This window comes from Trachurus japonicus, chromosome 17, assembly GCF_045865225.1.
Source record: "Trachurus japonicus isolate A0001 chromosome 17, Traja_1.0".
Classification (NCBI taxonomy): domain Eukaryota; kingdom Metazoa; phylum Chordata; class Actinopteri; order Carangiformes; family Carangidae; genus Trachurus; species Trachurus japonicus.
The window spans coordinates 10,344,774-10,371,365 of NC_140923.1; the positions used below are offsets into that span (position 1 = coordinate 10,344,774).

Sequence of the window (26,592 nt, forward strand, 5' to 3'; positions counted from 1 at the left end):
TTTCTACATTGCCTAAACCTAACCAAAGCACAGAGCAAGGACATTTATTTTCAGCAGGAGTGCCGCGGCTGCATCAGACCATGGATGTAATGCATCAGACTCGCACCTGGGTGAAACTTTGGAGGCGGAGGGGGAGGGGGAGGGGCCGGTCGGGCGCTGTCCCCGCGGCGCGTCGTGTCAAGCCGGGCAGGAAGTCAAACCACGAGAGAATCCGGCCAATTTTCAAAATAAAACACATTCGGAACGGCGGCCCCTTGGGAAGTTCGAAATGACGGACCTTCGGGAATTTTCGGACTGGCAGACCGTCGGAATGGCGGTCCTTCTGAATGGCGGTCGCCCCCCCCCCCTGACCTATGCCTACAGCTCCCTCCCGCTTGGACCACCCCCAAACCCTATTATTAAGCTCAACTAAATACATAACAGAAGGTTAAAGTAATATTATATACAGTACATAGGCTAAGTATGTTTATTGATGTCTTGTGTTTAGGGAATGGGATAAAAATGACTCCAATACGTTCCAGATATTGTAAGTTGCTATTGCAGGAACCCCAGGCACACATTTTAACCATATTGAAAAATTATAAAGTAGTTTTTGCCCAAATGTTGCTGTCTACCTATCTTGTTTCATAAGGTTTCATTCCAGGGTTGTCCAACCTTAGAATGTTGCGCAACACGTGACATGGGGAGAAGCGCTCTGATTGGTGGAACAGCAGACCAATCAGAAGGCCAACAAAGGGTCAATTGCCTACCTTCTATATCTCGGGACCGGAAGTAGCTAGCCGGAAGTGGGTGGTGTCCACGTGAAGGTGGGACCGAGACCTATCCATAGACAGCCGAACCATCCATGTGGGATGTACCGTTGGTGAGATAACGCGAGATGTTGTATCCCCATAGACTCCCATGTTAAATGAATGTCGCCCTTGGAAAAATGGAAAAGTGTTTTATGTATGTATGGAGTGGCGACATCCCAGAAACCACTTAGGAGCATTGGAACTTATGACAGGAGCAAAGAGAGGCTGAAAAAAGACCTTCTAAACTCCGTAAGGCAAGGCAAGGCAAGGCAATTTTATTTGTATAGCCCATTTTTACAAGCAGTTTGTCTCAAAGGGCTTTACATGGCATCGTAACAACATCCTCTGTCCTTGGACCCTCACATCTGATGTTCGTGTTCCAAGGATGAGGCCGTGTTGATAGCAAGTAACTTAGTTTAATGTCTCACGTTCTCAACAACATACATGTGGCTTCATGCAGTCTTGCTCTACCCTGTTATATGGTACGGTAAGCTGACTACTAACCAGTACTGCCGCCTAGCGGTCAAACATGTAATAACATCCAATCATAACATCCCCCCTTTTGGTAAAATGCATTAACATGAATCATCACATTAGCTGTGTCAGTTATTTCAACCATTTCTCATTCAGCATAACTCTGCAACACATAAGCAGTATAAACAGTTTATATCAGATTGCATAACTCATATCTAAGCCAACACTAGACCATTTAGAACACATTCACAACATCAATCAATATACATTTTGTTCAACATGTTTAACATGTATATTGAATTGTCTTTGTTCATAAGTTCAGTCTATCAGGCTTTCTGATTTCTCTTGTGGAACTCAGGTTCGCTTGGAGTAGGTGTGTGAGAGTCAGTGTTACAGTCCATAGCAGGTGTGGGAGATTCACCACAGGTTACACTGAGCTCACCAACAGTCCCTTGAGGAGTCTTTAATAGACTGCGACGATTGCGTCTGAGGATTTGTCCATCATCAGTTTTCACCGTGTACGATCGTGGAGCAACTTCTTGCAGGACAGTTGCTTTTGTACTCCATCCATCAGCATCCTCGATCCTGACTGCGTCGTTGGTAGTCAGTGGAGGGAGATGCTTGGTTGTTCTGTCATAGAATGACTTTTGCATCATTTTCTGTTGTCGTAGCTTATGTTCAATCTTTGAGTGATTCTTTTGCTTTAATTTGTCGTTTTGATGACTCGGCAATGTTGTTCGCAGCTTCCTCTTCATCAGCAGTTCAGCTGGTGATAGGCCGCACTGAAGAGGTGATGCTCTGTAGCTCAATAAAGCCAGATAGGGATCCGAGTCACTGTCAGCCGCTTTCTTTGGGAGTTGCTTGAGAATGTGAACTCCTTTTTCAGCTTGCCCGTTTGATTGTGCATAGTGTGGGCTTGACGCAGGGCCATAGGGAGTACCGGGAGTTTTCCCGGTGGGCCGGTCACTAATGGGCCGATAGGCGGCCGTTTTTTATTTATTTATATATTTATTTAACTTTTTTTTTCGCCATGCCTCGCCTTGCCTATTGTAACTCTCCCGGCCCGGGGAGAGAGACATGCATCGGCTCGGCCCACAGTGCTCAGCTGCAGACAGCAGAGAGGTGACGATTGGCCTAGTGGCTTGTCTACCTGGCCCAATGGCCCTATGAGAAGCTACAGAGGTCCAGGAGTCCCACCCACGCATGTTCTAGACCCCCCCTCGTCCAATCACTTTTAATGATGAGGAGTCATGACAGAGAGAGCGAGAGAGAGAAAAAACAACAACACACTAGCGCACGACAACGGAATGGTGTGGATAAACATTCATTAAAATACTGTAAATGGTCCAGAACGGTTGCTATGAACTTTACTTGACATAATAAATAGCTACAGCTAATAACTCTGATTGTGTAGTGTGTTACAGCTAAATCTAGTTATCTAAAGTATTGGAAAACAATAACTATATTCATATACTATCCTGATTAATTGATTAGTTGCTTTTATTAAAGTGCCCTCACTCAAATTTGGTCATGAAGGACATTGAGCTAACAACTTAACAAATTTTCCATATTTTTTTCAGTCAGTGTTTATGGTTTATTGTCCTTTCAACAGTTTAACATTATATAGTTAAAATTAATAAAACACTGATTAATTACTGTTACAGTAAAACATCATTCTGCATACATATTACTCATGATGCAGTACACAAATTACAAGTATTTCTTGTCATGCTTCATTGTCTATACATTATGTTGAGCTGTACTGTCTTTCTAAGATAAAATTAGTGTTTGTCCATTTTTCAGATCATTATACCATTGTTTTCCATACTTTAGCCAACTAGCCAAAGTTCTGATTGCATGCAGACTCATTATGTGCATGTAATCTTGTTCAAACGTAACCTATTCCATACTATTCCTCTACTTTGTTGTATTGTATATCGTTTAGTAGTGGTGTTATTAAGAGCTTGTGTGTTTGTATGTACAGCAACGGTGCTAGTTGGCAAAATATCCGTGTGCAGATAGTGGGCCGGCCTGGACCTAAAAGTCCAGGGCCAAATTTTTGTCCCAGTCCACCCCTGGCTTGACGTCACATGCTTGAAATCATATTGCACTGCAAACTTCTGCCATTCTTTGCTGCTGAAGCAGGGGCCATTGTCGCTCACCACGGTGTGTGGGATGCCATGCCTGGCGAAGATACTAGATTTAGCATGTGTTATGACACAAGTTGACGTTGAGCTTGTTAGTAGCGCCATCTCAGGGAAGTCTGAGTAGTAATCCATTACCACTAAATAGTCTTTACCTCTGAGATGAAACAAGTCCATTCCTACTTTGTGCCATGGTGCTGTTGGCACCTCAGCTACCACCATAGGCTCTTTGCTCTGCTTGTTCCTGTGTTTCTGACATGTTTCACATTTACTTATAAGTGTTTCAATGTCTTTGTTCAGTCCGGGCCAGAAAACCCTGTCTCTCGCCCTCCTTTTGCACTTTTCAATGCCGAGATGGCCTTCATGTATCCTGTGCAACATGTCCATTCTCAAAGCCCGTGGAATAACAATCCTGCCCTTTTTCAACAGCAGACCGTCCACAGTACTAAGCTCACCTCTGACATGGTAAAATTGTGGACACGAACCAGCTGGCCATCCCTCATCCATGTTCTTCATGACATGCTGTAGCTCAGCATCCTTTGCTGTAGCCTCAGCTATTTGTCTTGACTTTGTGTCAGACACAGGCAGTGTAGCCGACACCATGTTCACGTGACACTGTATGTCCTCGTCTGTCGCACTCACACTGTCGCCTGTAGTTTAGGTGTTTACCTGGAGTATATATCAGTTCAAAATCATACCTTTGCATCTTCATCATTAACCGCTGAATCCGTGGAGACATTTCATTCAGATTCTTTTTGATGATGGCGACCAGCGGTTGATGATCAGTTTCGACTGTGAAAGACGGCAGGCCGTACACGTAGCTATGAAACCGCTCCAAACCATACGCCAGTCCCAAACATTCTTTTTTGATCTGAGCGTATCGGCATTCAGTTTTTGTCATAGCCCGAGATGCATAGGCTACCGGTTTCCAGTGCTCACCCTCAGCCTGTAGTAGAACGGCACCAATACCATCTTTGGAAGCATCTGTAGACACTTTTATCCTCTTCGTGTGGTCATAAAATGACAACACAGGTGCTGTGGTCAGTGTGTTCTTGAGTTTTTGCCACTCATGCTCATGTTTCACTGTCCATTTAAACTCACAGTCCCTGTGCAGAAGCTCTCGTATGCATGATGTCTTTGCTGTCAGATTGGGAATGAATTTACCTATGAAATTCACCATCCCCATGATGCGTAGCACCCCTGTCTTGTCTGTGGGCCTTGGCATGTTCTGTATTGCATGTATTTTGTCTTTATCTGGTTGGACACCACGTGCAGACAGCTTGTCTCCCAGGAAGAGGATCTCTTGAACGCCAAACTCACATTTACTCTTGTTGAGTTTCAGTCCATACTTTTGTATGCGTTCCATAACTCTGTTCAGCCTCTCATTGTGCTCTTGGGCTGTGGAACCCCATATGATGATGTCATCAATGTAGACTCGAACTCCATCCAAGCCCTCGATGATCTGCTCCATCGCTCTGTGAAATATTTCAGGTGCTGACTTGATTCCAAAAGGCAGTCTGAGAAAGCAGTGTCTGCCGAAGGACGTATTAAAGGTACAGTACTTGGTGCTGCTTTCATCCAGTTTCAGCTGCCAGAAGCCTTGTGAGGCGTCAAGCTTTGTGAAGTAGTTGGCACCTGACATTTCACTGATGATCTCTTCCCGTGTAGGTATTTGATAATGTTCACGCTTCATGCTCTCATTTAAGTCTTTAGGGTCCATACATATTCTCAACTCACCATTCTTTTTCTTTGTGATGACCAGTGAGTTGACCCAGTCTGTAGGCCCATTAACCTTTTTGATCACTCCTAGCATGATCATTCTGTCGAGTTCTTTCTTTAGGCAGTCTTTCAGTGGCGCCGGAACTCTGCGTGCTGCATGCACAACTGGTTGGGCTCCTTCTTTCAACTGTATTTTATATGTGAAGGGCAAAACACCAAAACCCTTGAAAACATCTGAAAAGTTCTGAACAATTGTGTCCATAGAGTCATTTGTTGGGTTTATGGTTGGGATGATGCGATACACTCTTTTCACAAGCCCCAGTTCTTCACAGGCTCTGTCACCAAGAAGTGATTCCCATCCCTCATTCACAACAAAGAAGAATAGGTGGTGCACTTTTCCTTTAACTGTGACACTCAACCTGCATGTGCCCAAACATTTGATTGGCCGCCCATTGTAGTCTTTCAGTCCAGATTCTTTTCTTTTTATTTGTGGCTTATTTTTCATTGCCTTCACATCACACATGCTTATGAGATTTGCTTTCGCACCAGTGTCCAATCTCATGGTGACTACAGTCCCATTTATCATTGGAGGAGCTATCCACTTATCTTCTGTAGTGACATCATTTACATTGTCTGGTTTATTTATTTGTTCACTTTCACAATTCACCATTCCAACAAAGAACGTGTCACTGAGATCAGGCTCGTCTATTAAGTTTACAGTTTTTTCTTTCTTCCACTCTTTCCATTTGGAGAAGCATTGTTTAGCAAAATGATTCTTGCCTTGGCAAGTGGAGCATTGCTTACCAAATGCTGGACACTGTCTAGGCTTGTGCCGTGAGCCGCAGCGCTTGCAGTTTATCATCACGTCCTCCTGCTGTGCAGGCCGGGTCTGCGTGCGCCGTCTCCGCTGATACGACACCGCTCCAACCGCTGCCGCGCTGTCGCTCTGCGCCGAGGCGACTGCAGACATCTCGCTGAACGTCCTCACGTGCCTTTGGGACAGCTCACTGGCCTGGCAGATCTTAATGGCTCCTGCCAGCGTCAGCTCCATCTCCTAGTAGCCTCTCTCTGACCTTTTTATCCTCCACGCCGAAAACGATCTGGTCCCGTATCATGGAGTCCTTCAGCATTGCGAAGTTGCAGGACTGCGCCTTTAGCCGCAAGTCCGTCAGGAAGCTATCAAAGGGCTCATACTGCCGCTGTGTACGAGACCAAAACACGTACCTCTCGTACGTCTCGTTCTTCTTCGGAGAACAGTGAGCATCAAACTTGCTAAGCACTACATCCAACTTTTCATTATCTTCAGGACTGTCAAACACGAACGTGTTAAATACTTCTATGGCCTGTGGCCCTGCTATCGGCGCTACCTTTCTTGCTTCCGGCTTAGCCTCAAGTCCCGTAGCAGCAACATAAAGGTGAAACCGCTGTTTGAAGGTGCGCCAGTTCTCGTCGACATTCCCCGTTAGTTTCAAACTTTCCGGTGGTTTTAAATCCATGTCGCCCATTCGAGTTTACTCCTGGTACCATGTCATGTTCGTGTTCTAAGGATGAGGCCGTGTTGATAGCAAGTAACTTAGTTTAATGTCTCACGTTCTCAACAACATACATGTGGCTCCATGCAGTCTTGCTCTACCCTGTTATATGGTACGGTAAGCTGACTACTAACCAGTACTGCCGCCTAGCGGTCAAACATGTAATAACATCCAATCATAACAACATCGACTGAGGAAAAACTCCATGGAAAACCCTTTTAACAGGGAAAAATCTGAGAAACCTCAGGGTGAGCAACAGAGGAGGGATCCCTCACCCAGGACGGACAGACGTGCAATAGATGTTGTTACAGACAAGAAAACAGTTTACAGTTTATGTCACAGAATGTGCAAAATGTGGAAATGTTAGCAGGAGTTGATGAAGGCAGCCTCTGGTGAGAGGGGGGCAGGGAGAGCTGGCCAGCTCGATGGGCGGACTGGGTGTCAGACTGGTCCATGGGAAGGGAGGGGAGGCTGGTCTAACAGCAAGGGAGAGAGTGGGAGGGGGGGCGATGCAGGCAGCGGCTGGTGCAGAGAGATGGAGCTCCGGTGGATCTGCGGAAACACAGAGAGAGTGCGAGACACCAAGGCCAAACTACAAAGTACAACAGAAAATGACAGTTCAAAAATATACTGAGGAGAGGAGGGGAGGGGAGAGGAGAGGAGAGGAGGAGGAAGGAGAGGGCTGTGTGTAACCAGATGTGTCCCCAGCAGTCTAAGCCTATAGCAGCGCAGCTATAAAATGGTTCAGAGCTACTTGAACCAGCCCTAACTAAAAGCCCTGTCATAAAGGAAGGTCTTAAGTCTAGACTTAAATGTAGTTAGAGTGTCTGCCTCTTTGACCCATGGAGAGAGCTGGTTCCACAGTAAAGGAGCCCGGTAACTGAAGGCTCTACCTCCCAGTCCGTTTTTAGAGATACTGGGAGTCACTAACAGACCTGCGTTCTGGGAGCGGAGTGCTCTGGTAGGACAGTAAGGAATTATTAGTTCTTTCAGATAGGAAGGAGCTTTATCATTAAGAGCCTTATAAGTCAGCAGAAGGATTTTGAAGTATATTCTAAATCCTACAGGAAGCCAGTGGAGAGAAGCTAAAGTGGGAGAGATGTGCTCTCTCTTCCTAACTCCTGTCAAAACCCTCGCTGCGGCATTCTGGACCAGCTGGAGACTCTTTAGAGTTTTTCGGACATCCTGACAGGAGAGAGTTGCAGTAGTCTAGCCTAGAAGTGATAAATGCATGCACTAGTTTCTCAGCATCACTCTGGGAGAGGATATTCCTAATCTTAGTGATACTGCGCAGATGGAAGAAGGCGGTCCTAGTTACGTGTTTTATGTGGGAGCTGAAGGAAAGGTCCTGGTCAAACATGACTCCAAGGTTCCTCGCAGTTGTACTCGGGGTCAGGGTGATGCCATCTAGAGTAGCGATTTGATTAGAGAAAGTGTCCCTGAGATGTTTAGGTCCAAACACGATGACCTCAGTTTTATCTGAATTCAGTAGCAAGAGTAGAGTTGGTTGCCCTCTTCATAAACATTACAGTGTTTTTTATTTTTATTTTTTAAATAAAAGCCGAGCGGCTAACTAGCCGCTAGCGGCTCATTACCGATAATATAATACATCCATGCTCATTACGCTAACGGCTAGTTAGCCGCTAGCCGAGCGGCTAGTTAACCCATAAGGACCCACGGTGACACGGGTGTCACACTGCCTTCAAGTGTCCTGGAAAGCCCCTTACACATATTGATGTTGAACTTTTAACTCATGAAGTCCCTAAGTGACATCTACTCAACATCCTGGTGCAGTCACATGACTCTCTGTGAATCTCTCTATCCATGACAACATTTCCAAGATGGTGGCCAGCAGAGTTGGCACATTTCACAGAGGCAGCTACTTTTAAAAAGCTTGCTTTCTGTCAATAAAATAAGCCACCACCTATTTCACAATGCACATCCTTTTATAACATGTCCCTTGTTGTATTTAACCTGTTCTGACCTCATTTTTTGAAGAAACTCATATAAAACAACTTAAGAAAATATTGCTGTGACATATACGTCACATCGGGCCTTAGCCTTAAAAAAGTCAGGAAAAATACCATGTGACGCCTATGTCACAATCAGAAAAATGGCAAAGAACTACTCAATTAAATTAGGTGATTCAGGTATTTTGAATTAATATACTCTATGTTGTTCAATTTAAAACATAATTTAAAAATGTTGACATAAAAATAATGTCAAATTCAATCAATATTTAATAAAATGATATATCAGTCCGGAAATTGAACCACAGATTTAGCAGAGACACTCTTCTCAGTAAATGAACAAGATTTTAGTATCCCATGCTGGTCCCATATTAATGTAATTATGCTTTTTTGCTGTATTTTTTGTAACAAAATAGGATACAGTGTTCAGGATGTACTGACGATCATCAGACGCGCAATAGATGTTGTATACAGAACAACAAATACAGCAAAGAAGAATGAGAGTTTACATAAGAAAATATTAGGAAACAAATAAGAAAAGTTAACACAATCAAACAGTCATGAACCAGGTTTGAGACAAGGGTTCTGGACTGCTGTACTGATGGGAGAGAGGGTCCCATGTGGTGCATTGTGAGAGAAGGAAGATTTACCAGTTCAGTTCTGACGAATGGAATATGACCCAACAATCAGTTCTGTGAGTGGGTACCAATGTTTTGTGATTTCATAGTTAACAGAGATGATAAATAAGGAGACAATAACTGTGACAGGGCTTTAAAAATGGATAAAAACCAATGCTGTTGTCCCCTTACTGTCAGAAATGACCAGCCGACATTTTGATAAAGAGTGCCGTGATGAGTATTATATGAATCATTGGAAATGAAATGTAAGGCTGAGTGGTAAACAGCATCCAGGGGAATCAAAGTGGAACTAGCAGCTCTTCCATAGATGGCATCTCCATAGTCTAAAACTGAGAAAAAATAGTGTCTCCAATTTTTTTCCTGTGGTGAGTAGGGAAACGGTGCTTATTTCTGTATAGAAAGCCAAGTATTGTTCTTAGTTTAGCAATGAGGGTGGTGATATGGTGCTTAAAATTAAGACAACAACTGTCCATCCAGATGCCAAGGTATTTGTAGTTGCAAAGAAAATTGTGGTTGCACAGCTTTTAAGGCTTCAGTAACTGGTTAAAGCCTTCAATATGAGGCAATATTCGCATTTCTATAGTGTTTGCCCTTTTTTGTTGTGAAACTTGTCTTAAAAAGGTGTTAATAGTAACCAGCAAATTTGTAATTTTGATATATGTTATGGAAATGCAAATAAAAGGTCAAATTTGTGTTACAGAGCAAAAGAAAATGTCAAGCCCATTTATTTTCAAGTGACAATTTAAGTTACCAAAAAAGCCCGATGTGACATATATGCAACATTCCAGATCTCTGACGATAGGTGGCGCTATTTCAAAAAAAACTTCAAAAATGTGTTCCATGCATTCCACTTGGTCTGTGTTTCACCCCACTTAATTTTCCTTCAAGGATAAATGGGTCTGGGTTCTTATGGGTTAAAAAGTTATTTAAAAATTATAATTATTTTAAAAATGAAAATATAAAACACCGTAATGTTTATGAAGAGGGCAACCAACTCCACGGAGTTTAGAAGGACTTTTTTAAGCCTCTCTTTGCTCCTCATGTCTTAATTCTCCATGACTTTTCGCTAGCCGAGCGGCTAACCCTAACGGCAAATTGTGATTAATGATCTCATAATGCGATCAATGATTAATGATCACAAATACTTCGACCACTATAAAAATGCAAACGGAACCGACTATCCACCACTTTCCGGAGAATGACACTCCATTCCACCGTTACTGTATTGTTGATAGCATAGACTGGTTGATAGACATTGGCCGTGATGATTTTCATCACGTAATTTTAATGAGAACAATACGGACAAGGTTTTAGCTTTATGTCACATTTTCACATCACTATATCACCGTTGCGACTACTCTGATGTTTATGAAGTCTATAAAATGAATTGTTGAGCAAACATTTTAGCTTAGCTGGGCTAACCGTTAGCTGTTAGCCGTTAGCAGTGTCAATAAACAATAACTCAATAAACCGCCCATGAAAAAAAAAAAATTTCCAGCGGATATCCTAGTTACAACATGATTGAGCTAACCGGAGTAGTTTCATGTCATGTCCGACAACGAGAGGGTTTTGTCAGCTGACGTCCTGATGTTAATTTGCTGCTGCTGTTAGCTGTCAGCAGCAGCAAAGCTAACAACTACGACAACCATGACTGATTACAAAACGTGCACACAGAAATAGTAATGTTTGTTCAATAATTCGTTTTATAGACTTAACAAACATCAGACTTAGTCAAAACGGTTTTGGCAGCCCGGAGCCCCCACATTTGGTGCCTACACCGGTGGCTGACGCTACCAGTTAGCCCCGCTTGCTAGAATGCTACTAAAACCGGAAGTACGTCACATGAAACGCTACCAGCCACGTGTCATGACGGAAACGCCCCTGGCCGCAGCCAGACCCTTCTCAGAAATTTGGCCTTACCCCTGAATTAGTGTCTTGGGTTGTATTTGTCACCTCTAGCCTCTTTTTTCTGTAAGTATATATGTCTCCTTACTTTTAGCTCCAGAAGAGTGGAGCGGTAGACATTGGCTTTCTTGACAATGGGAATAGTTGGAACCCATTTAAAGCTGGTGATTATCATTTGTAGTTCCACCTAATTTCCCAAAACTCACCCAAAGGGTTTTCCTATATTACAAATGTATCAATGAAAGATTGGTCTTAAAAAAGGTTCTGAAATCAGAAAACTAAATAAAATCAAACTAAATAAATGATACAAACTAAATAAAGTCAAGGCTGCTGGTTCTTTTACTGGAATGTGGAAAAGCCTGACAAACTTCGTTCTTTCTTTTAATCTAGGAAAAAGCAAGGTGACTTCAGTTGGTGTATTTCCTTGTTCCGCCCTTTTAAGATTTAAAGTTAAGGCAGTGACACTCAGACAGTCGTCATTCCTGACAGGTGAAATGGCTCAGAAAGGAGTTCATCTGGACCAGGAGACCTTCTCTTGTTCCATCTGTCTGGATCTACTGAAGGATCCAGTGGCTATTCCCTGTGGACACAGCTACTGCTTCAACTGTATTAAAACCCACTGGGATGAAGAGGATGGGAAGAAAATCTACAGCTGCCCTCAGTGTAGGCAGACCTTCACACCGCGGCCTGACCTGGTGAAAAACACCATGTTAGCAGCTTTAGTGGAGCAGCTGAAGAAGACTGGACTCCAAGCTGCTCCTGCTGATCACTGCTATGCTGGACCTGAAGATGTGGCCTGTGATGTCTGCACTGGGAGAAAACTCAAAGCTGTCAAGTCCTGCCTGCAATGTCTGGCTTCCTACTGTGAGAAACACCTGCAGCCTCATTATGGAGCAGCTACATTAAAGAAACACAAGCTGGTGGAGCCATCCAAGAAGCTCCAGGAGAACATCTGCTCTGGTCATGATGAGGTGATGAAGATGTTCTGCCGCACTGATCAGCAGTGTATCTGTTATCTCTGCTCTGTGGATGAACATAAAGGCCACGACACAGTCTCAGCTGCAGCAGAAAGGACTGAGAGGCAGAGAGAGCTGGAGCTGAGTCGACAAAACATCCATCAGAGAATCCAGGACAGAGAGAGAGATGTGAAGGTGCTTCAACAGGAGGTGGAGGCCATCAATGGCTCTGCTGATAAAGCAGTGGAGGACAGTGAGAAGATCTTCACTCAGCTGATCCGTCTCATGGAGAAAAGAAGCTCTGAGCTGAAGCAGCAGATCAGATCCCAGCAGGAAACTCAAGTGAGTGGAGTCAAAGAGCTTCAGAAGAAGCTGGAGCAGGAGATCACTGAGCTGAAGAAGAAAGACGCTGAGCTGAAGCTGCTGTCACACACAGAGGATCACACCCAGTTTCTATACAACTACCCCTCACTGTCAGCACTCAGTCCATCTACACACTCATCCAGCATCAATATCCGTCCTCTCAGACACTTTGAGGATGTGACAGCAGCTGTGTCAGAGCTCAGAGACAAACTACAGGACCTTCTGAGAGACACATGGACAAACATCTCACTGACTGTGACTGAAGTGGATGTTTTACTGTCACCACCAGAGCCCAGGACCACAGCTGACTTCTTAAGATATTCACAGGAAATCACACTGGATCCAAACACAGCAAACACATGGCTGTTATTATCTGAGGGAAACAGAAAAGTAATGTTAATAAATAAAGAGCAGTCTTATTCTAGTCACCCAGACAGATTCACTACATATTATCAAGTACTGAGTAGAGAGAGTCTGACTGGACGTTGTTACTGGGAGATGGAGTGGAGAGGAGAGGAAGGAGTTTCTGTAGCAGTCGCATACAAGAATATCAGCAGAGCAGGAAATGAATGTAGATTTGGATACAGTGACAAATCCTGGGCATTAGAGTCTAACAACAACAGTTTCACATTTTGGTTCAACAAGATCCAGACTCCAGTCTCAGGTCCTCGGTCCTCCAGAGTAGGAGTGTACCTGGATCACAGAGCAGGTATTCTGTCCTTCTACAGCGTCTCTGAAACCATGACTCTCCTCCACAGAGTCCAGACCACATTCACTCAGCCTCTACATGCTGGACTTGGGTTAATTGATGACTGGGGTTGTAATAGTGGAGCCACAGCTGAGTTGTGTAAACTGAAATAGACAAAGATCATTGAAGGTGCAGTTGGTTAAAATCTGTATTTTAGTTCATCACTTTCTTTAGTCTCCATGTTTGTTGCTAAAAGCTCATTGCTGTTGTGTCTCTGCACTGCACAGAGATCAGCTGTCAATCATTAAGCATTGTGGGCGGGATTTTGACCTCTTGTCATTTCTTGTTGTGTTGATGTTTGAGTTTGTTGAGGTGGAGCTGGAGCCGTGGAGGAGATCACTGCTCATGATGTTTCTTTACTTAAACTCACATTTCTCCACATGAAAATAGAAACTTCTCTGAGCTCTAAATGTTTGTTGGATATTTGTGTTGAAATGTTTTTGTGTTGTTGTTTGGGCCTCAGCAGAGAAATCACCAGACCTTCCTTTATCACTGAGGTGTGTTCTCACTGTGGAAACTAAGAAATATAGAATCACATTGATGTTTTTGTCAGATCAAATGTTGTTGGGCCACTAATACGTTTTTTGAGGTTTAATCAAATTGTACATATAATGATAATAATCAATAAGGATATGATTGATTGATATGTATATTCATGTATTAGGGGAAACTGGGGACAGTTGCAACACTTTTTACATTTTTCTCAGTTACTCAGAGACTATTTGGACTAGGCTCACCAAACTTTTATAGATTAAACATACATTTGTCAGCTAATTAGTCATACCATTTAAAGATGGTTACATATGACACATCAATCACAATATTCATTTGAATGGAAGAATCCAGACGTTGCAACTGACCCCAAACGTGGGGACAGTTGCAACACGGATCAGGGACGGTTGCAACATATTAAACATACATTAAATTTCACTAATTAACTTTTGATTTTTGTCTCAATAAGCAAAGTATTCCTAAAATATGCATTGTCTTACAATAATTCTATAGTATTATTTAGTTATTTAGTCATATTTATCAGAGAACAGTTGGAGTTTTGTTTTGCGTAGAACATAGGCCTTGAGTCAATGTGCAGAGGTTAACAGTGGTAAAAAAAAAAAAGTCAATAGCTCAGTGTGAGACAAGAAGAATGGAACTATTTGCAATACAAGAAACTTTTATAAACATGTACTCTACTTTTGGATGATTTATTCACTGTATGACATCAAATAAATTTACTTTTCTCTAATTTTCAAAGGAAAATATATGTGGCTACGTCTGTCCCATAGAATAAGATACAACTACAAATTGCATATTTCATTATAGGAAGTTATCTGGAGAATTATTTTGAAATCTTAGTCTCTCGTGGTTTAATATAATTGGCTGTTCTATTCATCATGAGGAAAAAAATAGATATATTGTGCCTATTTTAAGCTAAAAATGATTCATTTTATACATTTGCATTTGCATAGTGCTTCCATATTCAAATGGCAGTTGTTGCAACCGTCCCCACCCTGTCAGCCATGACAAAACATCATGTACTAGCTAGACACAATGACACTGACACATGCTAACCATGTCATTTGATAGTCAACAAAACAGTGATTCAAACTAGGTAGGTTTGGATTAATCCATACAAAAGGTCAGGACAGTATGACAAAAATACAGCTCATGAAAAAAGCTACTTTCATACCCTTAAAACAACTTTGTCTCAGTACAAGCAGGAGCAGATGCTGAATATGTATTTTCTATTATTGGTGGGTAGAGGGTCTAACTGTGAATGTGCAGTGTGAGTGTCATCACTCTAGCATGTTTCTGATTGGAGAAATAAGGCTTGTTGCAACCGTCCCTTGTGGCAACTGTCCCCAGTCTCCCCTACTAAAATGTCATTGAACAGACCGTTGCTGATCAATGTGTGAACAAACTGAAGCTTCACATCATCAATAAAACTGTTTTCACCGAATAATCAATCAACTATTTTCATGTGTCTTTATTTCAGGTTCTGATTCAAAACTGACGGAGAAATGTAAAACTAATGTGAGGTTTTCCTCCTAAAACAGAAGAAATAAAGACTCAAACACTGTCAATAAATATCTGTGCGTAACCTGAAGAACAAATGGTGACAGTTTAAATGTTATTTTAGTAACTCAGACTCTTTGAAAACTGCTGACAGGTCCTGAGGAGAGAGTCTGACTACTGACTGACTGAACTGTTTTCATCCCACTTGTTCCAGGTGAGAAATCTACCTGCCTTCCTCAAACTGCTCCTGTTGTTGGAACAAATCAAAGCCTGACAGCACTTCCCTCTTCTTCTTCCTGCTCCTGTCCACATGTCTCCTCACACGTCTTCCTATTGGAGGAGTGTGACCAGGTAAATGACTCATTTACAGGTTAAACACCACAAGGAGCCACCACTGTGTTTTTATGTGGAGTCATAAGACAAACAGCTTTTCACCCAATGGGTTAATCATCAAAGGTATACTGTCTTATATCAGCTGATTAGATACTGTGTGTACTCTCAGACTACGGAGACCTTTTTTTTTATTGATATCAGGTAAATATGAAACAGCTGAGTTCAGCACAGCAGCTCTTCATCCTCAGTGGAGAACAGAGGACCAGTGTTGTCTCTGTAGAAGCTCTGGAGGAGTTTCCTCCTGGAGACATGTTGCAGTAAACACACAACGGGACACTGAAAAGAAGTAAAACACAATTTCACATGATCCAAGTCCATGCTGATAGTGCAGTTTGACTAGTGGATGATTTTCTTTTACGACGGATGATCAGTTGATCACATGGTTGTTTTGATCACATTGAAATTCATCTTATAAGCACCTGTCTTTGATGACGGGTCAGTGCACAGCAGGTGAACAAGAGCAGAAGCAGCAGAGAAGAGTTTTCCTTCAGAGGACAGAGAAAGTCAGACTGTGAGGAGGTGAAATGGCGCAGAAAGGAGTTCATCTGGACCAGGAGACCTTCTCTTGTTCCATCTGTCTGGATCTACTGAAGGATCCAGTGACTATTCCCTGTGGACACAGCTACTGCTTCAACTGTATTAATAACCACTGGGATGAAGAGGATGGGAAGAAAATTCACAGCTGCCCTCAGTGTAGGAAGGACTTCATACCGAAACCTGACCTGGTGAAAAACACCATGTTAGCAGCTTTAGTGGAGCAGCTGAAGAAGACTGGACTCCAAGCTGCTCCTGCTGATCACTGCTATGCTGGACCTGAAGATGTGGCCTGTGATGTCTGCACTGGGAGAAAACTCAAAGCTGTCAAGTCCTGTCTGACGTGTCCAGCCTCCTACTGTGAGAAACACCTGCAGCCTCATTATGGAGCAGCTCCATTAAAGAAACACAAGCTGGTGGAGCCAACCAAGAAGCTCCAGGAGAACATCTGCTCTCGTCATGATGAGGTGATGAAGATGTTCTGCCGCACTGATCAGCAGTCTATCTGTTATCTCTGTTCTGTGGATGAACATAAAGGCCACAACACAGTCTCAGCTGCAGCAGAAAGGACTGAGAGGCAGAGAGAGCTGGAGCTGAGTCGACAAAACATCCAGCAGAGAATCCAGCTCAGAGAGAAAGATGTGAAGGTGCTTCAACAGGAGGTGGAGGCCATCAATGGCTCTGCTGATAAAGCAGTGGAGGACAGTGAGAAGATCTTCACTCAGCTGATCCGTCTCATGGAGAAAAGAAGCTCTGAGCTGAAGCAGCAGATCAGATCCCAGCAGGAAACTCAAGTGAGTGGAGTCAAAGAGCTTGAGAAGAAGCTGGAGCAGGAGATCACTGAGCTGAAGAGGAAAGACGCTGAGCTGAAGCTGCTGTCACACACAGAGGATCACACCCAGTTTCTACACAACTACCCCTCACTGTCAGCACTCAGTCAATCTACACACTCATCCAGCATCAATATCCGTCCTCTCAGACACTTTGAGGATGTGACAGCAGCTGTGTCAGAGCTCAGAGACATACTACAGGACCTTCTGAGAGACACATGGACAAACATCTCACTGACTGAAGTGGATGTTTTACTGTCACCACCAGAGCCCAAGACCAGAGCTGACTTCTTCAGATATTCACAGGAAATCACACTGGATCCAAACACAGCACACACACGTCTGTTATTATCTGAGGGAAACAGAAAAGTAATATTAATGAGTGAAGAACAGTTTTATCCTAGTCACCCAGACAGATTCACTACATGTCCTCAGGTCCTGAGTAGAGAGAGTCTGACTGGACATCGTTACTGGGAGGTGGAGAGGAGAGGAGGAGTTAATGTAGCAGTCGCATACAAGAATATCAGCAGAGCAGGAAATGAATGTGGATTTGGACACAATGACAAGTCTTGGTCGTTAAGTTGTCACAACAACAGTTTTATATTTTCGCACAACAATATCAAGACTCGAGTCTCAGGTCCTCAGTCCTCCAGAGTAGGAGTGTACCTGGATCACAGAGCAGGTATTCTGTCCTTCTACAGCGTCTCTGAAACCATGACTCTCCTCCACAGAGTCCAGACCACATTCACTCAGCCTCTACATGCTGGATTTTGGTGTCCTTATCACCATGGAATCTTTTTCAATGTTGGAGCCACAGCTGAGTTGTGTAAAGTCAAATGGAAAAAGATCATTGAAGGCGTAGTTTGTTAAAATCTGTATTTTAGTTCATCACTTTCTTTAGTCTCCATGTTTGTTGCTAAAAGCTCATTGCTGTTGTGTCTCTGCTCATGATGATGTTTCTTCACCTAAACTCACATTTCTCCACATAAAAATAGAAACGTCTCTGATCTCTAAATGTTTGTTGGATATTTGTGTTGATGTGTTTGTGTGTTTTTGTTTGGGCCTTAAAGTGAAATTCCGGCGTAAGTGTAAACCATGGTCAAACACACCGTAACACCGAGTTAGACCCCCCCTCGAGAGATCAATTTGCCCGACCGCTACATTCACGAGATCCACCAACTTCAGCAAATACCGCATTATCGCCACACACGGCGCTGTCCGGATCCACTGTCTGACCGCAACCAAAACGCCACCATTTGCCCAAAATAATGCTCAGAACTGCACCAAATGTCATCAATAGTACACACAGGGTCCCAGCACGTAGTACGAGTTGTCAAACATCTGCTAGCTTTGCCTGTTTTCTTTAGCAAGGAGATGCAACTCAACTCACCTACTTCTCCTCCGGGAGCCGCTCGTTGGTGAGGAATCAATCAATCAATCAATCAATCTTTATTTATAGAGCACCTTTCATACATGGGAATGCAACACAAAGTGCTTTACACACAGAAAAATAGAAACAGAAAAACAAATTACAAGTAAAAACCCCTCCCTCCCACACCCCATACTGCACACACACACACACACACACACACCTACACACACACACACACACACACACACACACACACACACACACACACACACACACACACACACACACACACACACACACACACACACACACACACACACACACACACACACACACTCTCTCACTACTGACACTAGGGAGACATGGCATGACACTGAGGATTGAGGAAGCGCTATCTTTGGGGCCGTCCACACTGGGAGGAGTGGCAGGCCGTGCCACAGGGGGCACCAGCGCCCAGGCCCCCCGACCCCGACAGACCACAGCCAGCCGAGCCGAAGGGACCCAGGGACAGCGCCCCCAGCGGCAGCCCAGACACAGCTCCAAGCGTGGAGGACCCCCCTGAGGAAACACTGGAGTTAAAGCTAAAACTAAAAACATAAGATAGGATAAAAACATTGAAAAAATTAGTTAATAGAATAAACAGTTTAAAAAGATAAAAATATGTAAGATAATAAATAAAATAAGTAAAACAAGTAAAATTATTTAAGGTTAATAACATCTTTAAAAGCAAGATAGAAGCAGAAAAATAAGATAGAACCATAAGAAGAATTTAAGATCTAGTTAAAAGCCTGACTAAAAAGGTGTGTTTTTAACCTTCCCTTAAAAATATCAACAGTCTCTGCGGTCCTGAGGCTCTCCGGCAGGCTGTTCCACAGGTGGGGGCCATAATAGCTAAATGCCGCCTCACCATGGGTTTTGGTTCTGGGTTTTGGTATGGATAAAAGGCCGGTGCCGGAGGACCTCAGGGTCCGTGAGGGTTGATATGGTAAAAGCAGGTCAGATAAATAAGAGGGCGCAAGGCCGTTAAGACATTTAAAAACTATTAAAAGGACCTTAAAAAAAGGAAGCCCTGACGAGTCTGTAACACGTGTAACCCTTTAAAGTAAGGATAGGATTTAGATATAATAGGCCAAAAAGTCATCAGAAGCTCTAAGGTCGACTACGGAGCCCAGGATTGACCAACCGATGCACAGGAACGACACAACACAGTGTATTCTCTTTAAGAAACAATATGCTTCCCTTTTTATTACCAGGATGGGAAGACCACATTAATAACACATTAATTACAACTCTTACCCGGGTAAGTATGAAAAATAAAAAATAAAATAAAATAAAGTTCTGCAGCTGCTTTAATTTCTAGTGTTCAGTTCAGTCACTTATCACCGTATAGGTGAAATATCAGTCCCACCTCACTTGGGTGTGGGTGGTGTGTGTGTGTGTACTGGTGCAAAAGGATTCAGATTCCACGACGTCGGTTTCTCAGGATTCTCCGGGGTCTGGCTCGCCATCAACATCAACTGGCTCCAACTTCCAGGTAGGTCCGTATCTCAATGGTATCCAACGAAAAAAACCTGACCTACGATAAGTAGGATCAGAGCATTCATTGTCATTTTCTAAACTCTCAATGACTTATAGAAAATAAATCATGTTAAATCTACACTTAAACTCTACTTCAATAGAGAATAATTATTTGTACTGAATTACTGTTGTAATATGACATTACAATTATCAGTAATAAAATAAACAACATTCGAATAATCAAATTATGTCATTCATCATATTATGTTACTCATATTATTGAAATAACCTTCCAAAAACCCAATATCACATATTCTGTGCTCTTTACATGGTAATATTCACACAAACATCATTAGCCTTTAAGAAAATAAATTATATAATGTGCACAGTTGTTAAACTGTGGCTAAATGTGCTTAAAGTTCAGAAATAAAGTGCTAAACACACACAAAATACAGCTCAGTGTGCATAGAAACAGTAAACAAAAGAGAAAATAAACATCACATATGCAACCTTTAAAATATCGGATAAATGCTTCAGCATGAATGTATCTAGTGTGTCTGCACTGAAGCTAATTAGCACAGGGAGCTAGCGCTCCGACATTAGCTCGTATGCTAACGGTTAGCTCGTTCCGCTATTAGCATTAGCGATTTAGCATTTAGCATTTAGAATCGGTTGCTCACCGATGCTTTTCTCCTCCCGAGCGGCTCCTCCAACTGCACTCACGCAGGTCCTGGTCGTCCGGGGGATCTTCTCCAACAGTTTTCTCTGTGTTTTATCCGTGTTTTTTATTGTTTCCACCGTCCACAGTGTGTTTTTCGTGACTCGTGTCGGCTCGTGTTCAATGTGGCTTGCTCTCCTCCTTCCAGCAGCTTCAAGAGGAAGTGAACCTGCTCCGATCGGGTCAGTGGGAGGGAGCTTCTCCTCCGATTGGATGAAAAGATCGTCTTCCGACCAGCTCTTTCAAACTAAAACTCCACATAACTTTTGCTATTACAGTTCTGTTCTTCTTTTTAAGTGAATATTGGTATTTTAATCAATAACAAAACATTATATTTAATTAATTGATTTATCCACTATGAATTTCACTGTTTTTAGTTCAAACATCTTGGTTTTAGATATACAATGAACTAATTTACTGCTTTTAACTCAATTATGTCTGTTTTTTATACACAATAAAATACTTTTAATACACATTTTTAACCTGGGTTACACCCTCCCCTCTTGAATCTATGCACGCCTCTGTGCATGGGAACTGTTGTCCGATAACAGGTTGAAGGATGAGTTCAGGTTAGTCTGTTCGGCTTCCAATAGCACTTCGGTAAGTGCGGTGCTCAGGCCTTGAAACAGAGATTGAACAATGGATACGAGTGGACTGCCAAGACGTGAATAGTGCAGCCGTTCAGGCCTCTCTCTGTTTCTGGTTGAACGTCGCACAGTATCACTGGAATCTCCTGAGCCATTATTACTCTCTCTTTCCTTTCTTCCAACAGGGACATCCTTTCCAGCAGGAACATCTCCGGCGGATCCAGGGACATTGGTAGGTAAGTATTCACTTGATGGGTCTGTAGTCTTTACTTCTTTTTCAGGTTCTGTGCGAGACGAAGCAACAGGTAGAACTTCAGGTAGGTCTCCTGCTTCGGTGCTGCATACATCGCCACATGGATTGTCAGGTAAGTGATCGTCATTCGTTTGAGCATCAACAGGTAGGTGGTCTTCACCGACTGGAGCGTCATCAGGTAAGTGTTCTTCACCAACTGGAGCGTCAACAGGTAAGTGTTCGGATAGGTTCCTCCCCTCATTCTTTGGCGAAGGGGTCTCAAGGTGGATGTTTGGTCTAGGAACTTCATAGACAGTTGTGAATCTTGTGATTTCTTTATCAGGCTGCTCTCTGAACCACTCGTATGGAATGTCATCCTCAGAGTCGCACTGATCTTGTACATCTTCAGACTGTTCAACAGACTTTCGTGTTCGTGGTTTGCGGGGTTTTGGCAAATCTGGCCTTTCAATACTCAGTGGAAGAGAACCACAGGGAAGTACGAGGTCTCTGTGAAGGGTTCGCAAGGGGCCTTCCTTGTTCTCTGGTCTGAGGGTGTAGACTGGGAGATCTCCGGCTTGCTTCACCACCACATAGACATCCGTCTCCCACTTATCGGCAAGCTTGTGTTTGCCGCGCAGGCGGACAGCTCTCACCAACACCCTGTCGCCTGCCTCCAACTTAGAAGCAGTGACACGGCTGTCGAATCTTGCTTTGTTCCTCGCTGCTGTCTTTGCTGCGTTTTGAGTGGCTATCTTGTAACTCTCTTCCAGATGAGATTTTAGTCTTTGAACGTACTGTGAGTGGGACTTGAACTCACCGTCCTTCAAGGGTAACCCGAAGGCTAGATCGACAGGTAGCCTCGGTTGACGACCGAACATAAGTTCATACGGTGTGAACCCTGTTACATCATTCTTCGTACAGTTGTACGCGTGTACGAGAGGTTTCACAAAGTTTCGCCACTGTGATTTGTCTTTGTTGTCGAGTGTTCCCAGCATGCTCAGCAACGTTCTATTGAAACGTTCGACTGGATTCCCTCTGGGATGATAGGGTGTCGTACGGATTTTACGGATTCCAGCAATTTTGCAGAGCTCTTTGATTGTCCGTGACTCGAAGTCAGGTCCTTGGTCGCTATGCAATCGCTCCGGGATTCCATAATGGACCATGAAGTTGTCCCAAAGGCACCTGGCGACGGTCTGAGCTTTCTGATTTGGCGTTGGTATGGCAACTGCATACTTCGTAAAATGATCCGTTATCACCAGAATATCCTTCGTATTGCTTCTGTCAGGCTCCACAGACAAGAAGTCCATACAAACAAGCTCTAAAGGCCTGGTGGATGTTATGTTCACCAGCGGTGCGGCCTTTTCTGGTTGTGCTTTTCTGCGGATGCACCGTTCGCAGGTCTTGATTTTTCTTTCGACATCAGCCGCCATCTTTGGCCAGAAAAATCTGGTCCGTACCAAATCCAAGGTACGTTCGGTACCTAGGTGGCCCATATCATTGTGAAGACTCTGAAGAACAACCGTCCGGAGCTCCTCAGGTAAGACAAGTTGATATGTCACTCTGCCATTATCTTGACGTCTTCTGTACAGTACTTCATTTTGCATTTCGAGACGATTCCGCTCCCTTAAAAGGAAGGGAATGTCGGGAAGTTCTTTTCTGACCGTTGGAGGTAATTTTTCTCCACTTTCGATTTGAGCTATTACCTCTCGGAGACAGGGGTCAGCTCGCTGCACATCTCTGATTTCAACCTCGGACAGATGAGGGAGACCAGGTAAGTCACCATGCTCGACCACAAAACTGTCCGGCAGGGCTTCAGGAGAGGTTGCTAGGGATTGCACCAGCGCCATGCCTCCATCGCTGTCTCCACGATCATCTGGTGTGCCGCAAACAAGATGCCTCTCACAGATGGCGTGCACGATGTCTTGGCTCACACCACCCTCAAGTTCAGCCAAATGTGTTCGTGTGAACTGATCGATGCGCTCCTGTTCTTTCTGGGACTTCAGGTCATTCGAGAGCTCTCCGTGTGGCCTCCTAGAAAGACCGTCCGCATCACAGTTCAGTTTACCTGGCCGGTATTGGAGCGTGAAGGTGAATGTTGAGAGGGCTGCCAGCCATCTGTAACTGGTGGCGTCCAGTTTGGCACTGGTAAGGACGTATGTCAGGGGGTTACTGTCGGTTATGACAGTGAATTGGTTACCATACAGGTAATCACTAAATTTTTCGACAACAGCCCACTTTAAAGCTAGGAATTCTAGCTTGTGCGCCGGGTATCTTGACTCGCTGCGCGACAGGCCCCTGCTAGCGTACGCGATCACTCGCATGTGGCCATCTTGTTCTTGGTATAAGGCTGCCCCAAGGCCCGTCGTACTGGCGTCGGTGTGGAGGACGTACGGCACCTTGGGATCAGCGAACCCGAGAACAGGAGCTGTGGTGAGCTTCTCTATGATGGTGTTGAACGCTAGCTCACAGCTGTCGGTCCAGCGATCACCGAACGGCTTCTTTGGATCGTGGTATGTCTGGTAAGTCGGTGTCTTGTGCTTGGTGTTTTTGTGTAGTGGGGGATAACCCGATGTCAAGTCGGTGAGGGGTCTGACTATGCTGGAATAGTCTTTTATGAATCTTCTGTAGTACCCCGAAAACCCGAGAAAAGACCTTAGCTGTTTCAGGTCTTGAGGTCTTGGCCACTTTTTCAGGGCTTCCACTTTTCCGGGGTCGGTTCCCACTCCGTCCTGGGACACGATATGCCCCAAATACTTGACCGACTTTTGGAAAAACTTGCATTTCTCCGGGGAGAGCTTTAGGCCGAACTCTCGCAGACGGGTCAAAACTTTCATCAGCCTCACTTCGTGCTCTTCCAATGTTTTGGAAAAAACAATGATGTCATCCAGAAACACAAGAACTTCTTTTAGATTCATCTCCCCCATACATCTCTCCATTAGACGTTGGAACGTGCTCGGAGCGTTTGTGACGCCTTGAGGCATCCGATTAAATTCCCAAAACCCCATGGGACAGACGAAGGCGGTTTTGGGTTTATCCGCTTCTTCGACCTCTATCTGATAATAACCGGATTTCAGGTCGAGGACCGAAAACCACTTTGATCCGGTGAGTGTAGAGAAGGCTTCTTCCAGGTTTGGGAGCGCATAAGCATCCTTCACAGTCTGGAGATTGAGTTTCCTATAATCAATACAGAGACGGACGTCTCCGTTCTTCTTCCTCACCACGACTATAGGAGACGAGAATGAGGAGTCAGACTCTCTGATCACTCCAGCTTGAAGCAGTTCTTGTAGATGCTTACGGACGGCTTCCAGGTCATGGGGATGTATGGGGCGGGCTCTGTGTTTGAACGGCGTCTCATCGGAGAGCTTTATTTGATGCTTGACTTGGTCAGTTCTGCCGAAATCAAGGTCATTCTGTGCAAAAACGTCTGGCATGCTGTTCAGTTTCTTTGTGATGTGCTCTTTCCATTCGGCAGGAACGGGAGAATCACTGAAGTTGAACGTGATGTCGGACTTCTGGGGACAGTCTGATCTTGAGGTAAGTACACCATGTTCTTTTGAGAAAACTCTCTGAAAAGCACTGATCTCACCAATAATACACCTCTGAGGAACGATAACATCGTGGTCTGACTCGTTGGTAAGTATTACTGGGACTTTGCATGGCTGTTTAGTTGGCAAATCAACAAGACAGGTTTTCACCAGCAACCCACCTGGCAACGAAGATGAGGAAGGATGTTCCAGGACCACTGATTTCTCAGTAGCGAACCTACTGGCTGCAACACAACCTTCCAAGACGACGGTTTGGCCCGCTGGGACCAACTGGGGGCCTTTGCCGTGCATCTTCACCAGCCCAAGGTTTCCATCCTTACTTTGTCTCTGCCGCAGCTCAAGGACTTTGAGAACGGCTTTGTAGCCATGTGCTGTTGGTTGCTGTGTCTCAGAAGCCGTTTCACAGTACATCTCATACAATACGTCGAGCGTGTTGGTACCTATCAGCATGAGCGAATCATTGACAGCGTGAACATCTGGAACCACCAAAGCGAGTGTTGGTACCTCAATTTCCACTCCTAGGAACTCTTTGGGAAAGGTGATGTTCAGCTCAATGTATCCCAGGTAAGGTACACACTGGCCATTGGCTCCTTGAACTTCCAGTAATTCGTACAGTGGCTTTATTTCATGCTCAGAAAGGTGTTGCTGATAGAACGATTGAGGGACTGTGGTGACTTGGGAGCCAGTGTCCAATAGGGATGTCGTGAGGCTCCCTTCCACTTCCACACGTGCTGTGCTCTTTGTACCGACCAAACCTTTAGGTAGCTTGAAGGGTTGAGTTCTTGTGTGAGACTGCTTTAGCATAGCACGTTGCTTGACTTTCGGTTTGGGTTCAGTGGGACCTGGTTGACTAGTCTCAGTTCTTGTCTGTCCCGCGACAGGAACTGAACTCAGTTTAAAAGAAAAGGAGAGGTGTTCTGTGACTCCCACATCTGCTGTCGTTGTCTCAGTTCTTTTCTTTTGGCTGCTACCAGTGCAGGGTTAGCATCAGACTCACAGGTGGCAACCATGTGCCCATCCTCCCCACAGCGAAAGCAGTACCAAGGCTTTGGTTTGGAAGTTGCACTCCTATGAGAAGGTAAGTTGGTTTCTGTGGTTGCATGGTCAGGTTTTTGTTTTTCTTTCACTTTCACTTTTTCTTGGTTGGGAGATGCTGTGTTTTTCTTTTTCATGAGGGATGTTAGCTGACTCTTCAGGTCTGCAACTTGCTTCCTTAGCTCATGTATGCTACTAGCATCAGACTCAGCTTGGGTCTCACCGCAGTTGCACACAGTTTGCACGTGGGATGCAGCTTTCTGTTTTGTGGTACCCAAGTGTTGTTTCATTCTCATGACCTTGGCTTCTTGCTTTTCCTCTTCAGTGCGTAAAAGCTTTAAAAGCTCAGCAAATGATGGAGGGTTCTGTTTTTTCGGTTCTAGGTGGAGGTCAGCAAGCAGGGCGTTGTCCCAACAGCCCCTGCAAAACTGTCGGAGTAGGTGTTTGTCTCCGTCCAGTGCTGGGACACCTCCTCTGCGTACAGCGTTACCCAGGGCAACCTGAAGGCGCTGCAGGTACGTAGATGATCTTTCTCCAGAATCCTGGAATGTGCTCATGAACCGCACAAACAGTTC

General features: G+C 44.1%; 2 protein-coding genes across 2 annotated transcripts; both read left to right on the forward strand.

Annotated features, from left to right (window-relative positions):
* Nucleotides 1–11,661: 11,661 nt before the first annotated feature.
* Nucleotides 11,662–13,897, forward strand: LOC146970129 (tripartite motif-containing protein 16-like). Its single transcript, XM_085804933.1, has one exon. It carries the CDS (start codon nucleotides 11,668–11,670, stop codon nucleotides 13,351–13,353), a length of 1,686 nt encoding a protein of 561 aa, XP_085661059.1. The 5' UTR covers nucleotides 11,662–11,667; the 3' UTR covers nucleotides 13,354–13,897.
* A 2,273-nt stretch (nucleotides 13,898–16,170) lies between these two features.
* On the forward strand, nucleotides 16,171–17,936 carry LOC146970130 (tripartite motif-containing protein 16-like). The gene has a single exon (XM_085804929.1). The coding sequence runs from the start codon at nucleotides 16,171–16,173 to the stop codon at nucleotides 17,878–17,880; it is 1,710 nt and encodes a 569-aa protein (XP_085661055.1). The 3' UTR covers nucleotides 17,881–17,936.
* The last annotated feature ends 8,656 nt before the right edge of the window (nucleotides 17,937–26,592 follow it).

What these genes read in the sequence shown, in the direction of transcription:
- LOC146970129 (XM_085804933.1), top strand. Translation starts at nt 11,668, where the DNA reads ATGGCTCAGAAAGGAGTTCATCTGGACCAGGAGACCTTCTCTTGTTCC.
- LOC146970130 (XM_085804929.1), top strand. Translation starts at nt 16,171, where the DNA reads ATGGCGCAGAAAGGAGTTCATCTGGACCAGGAGACCTTCTCTTGTTCC.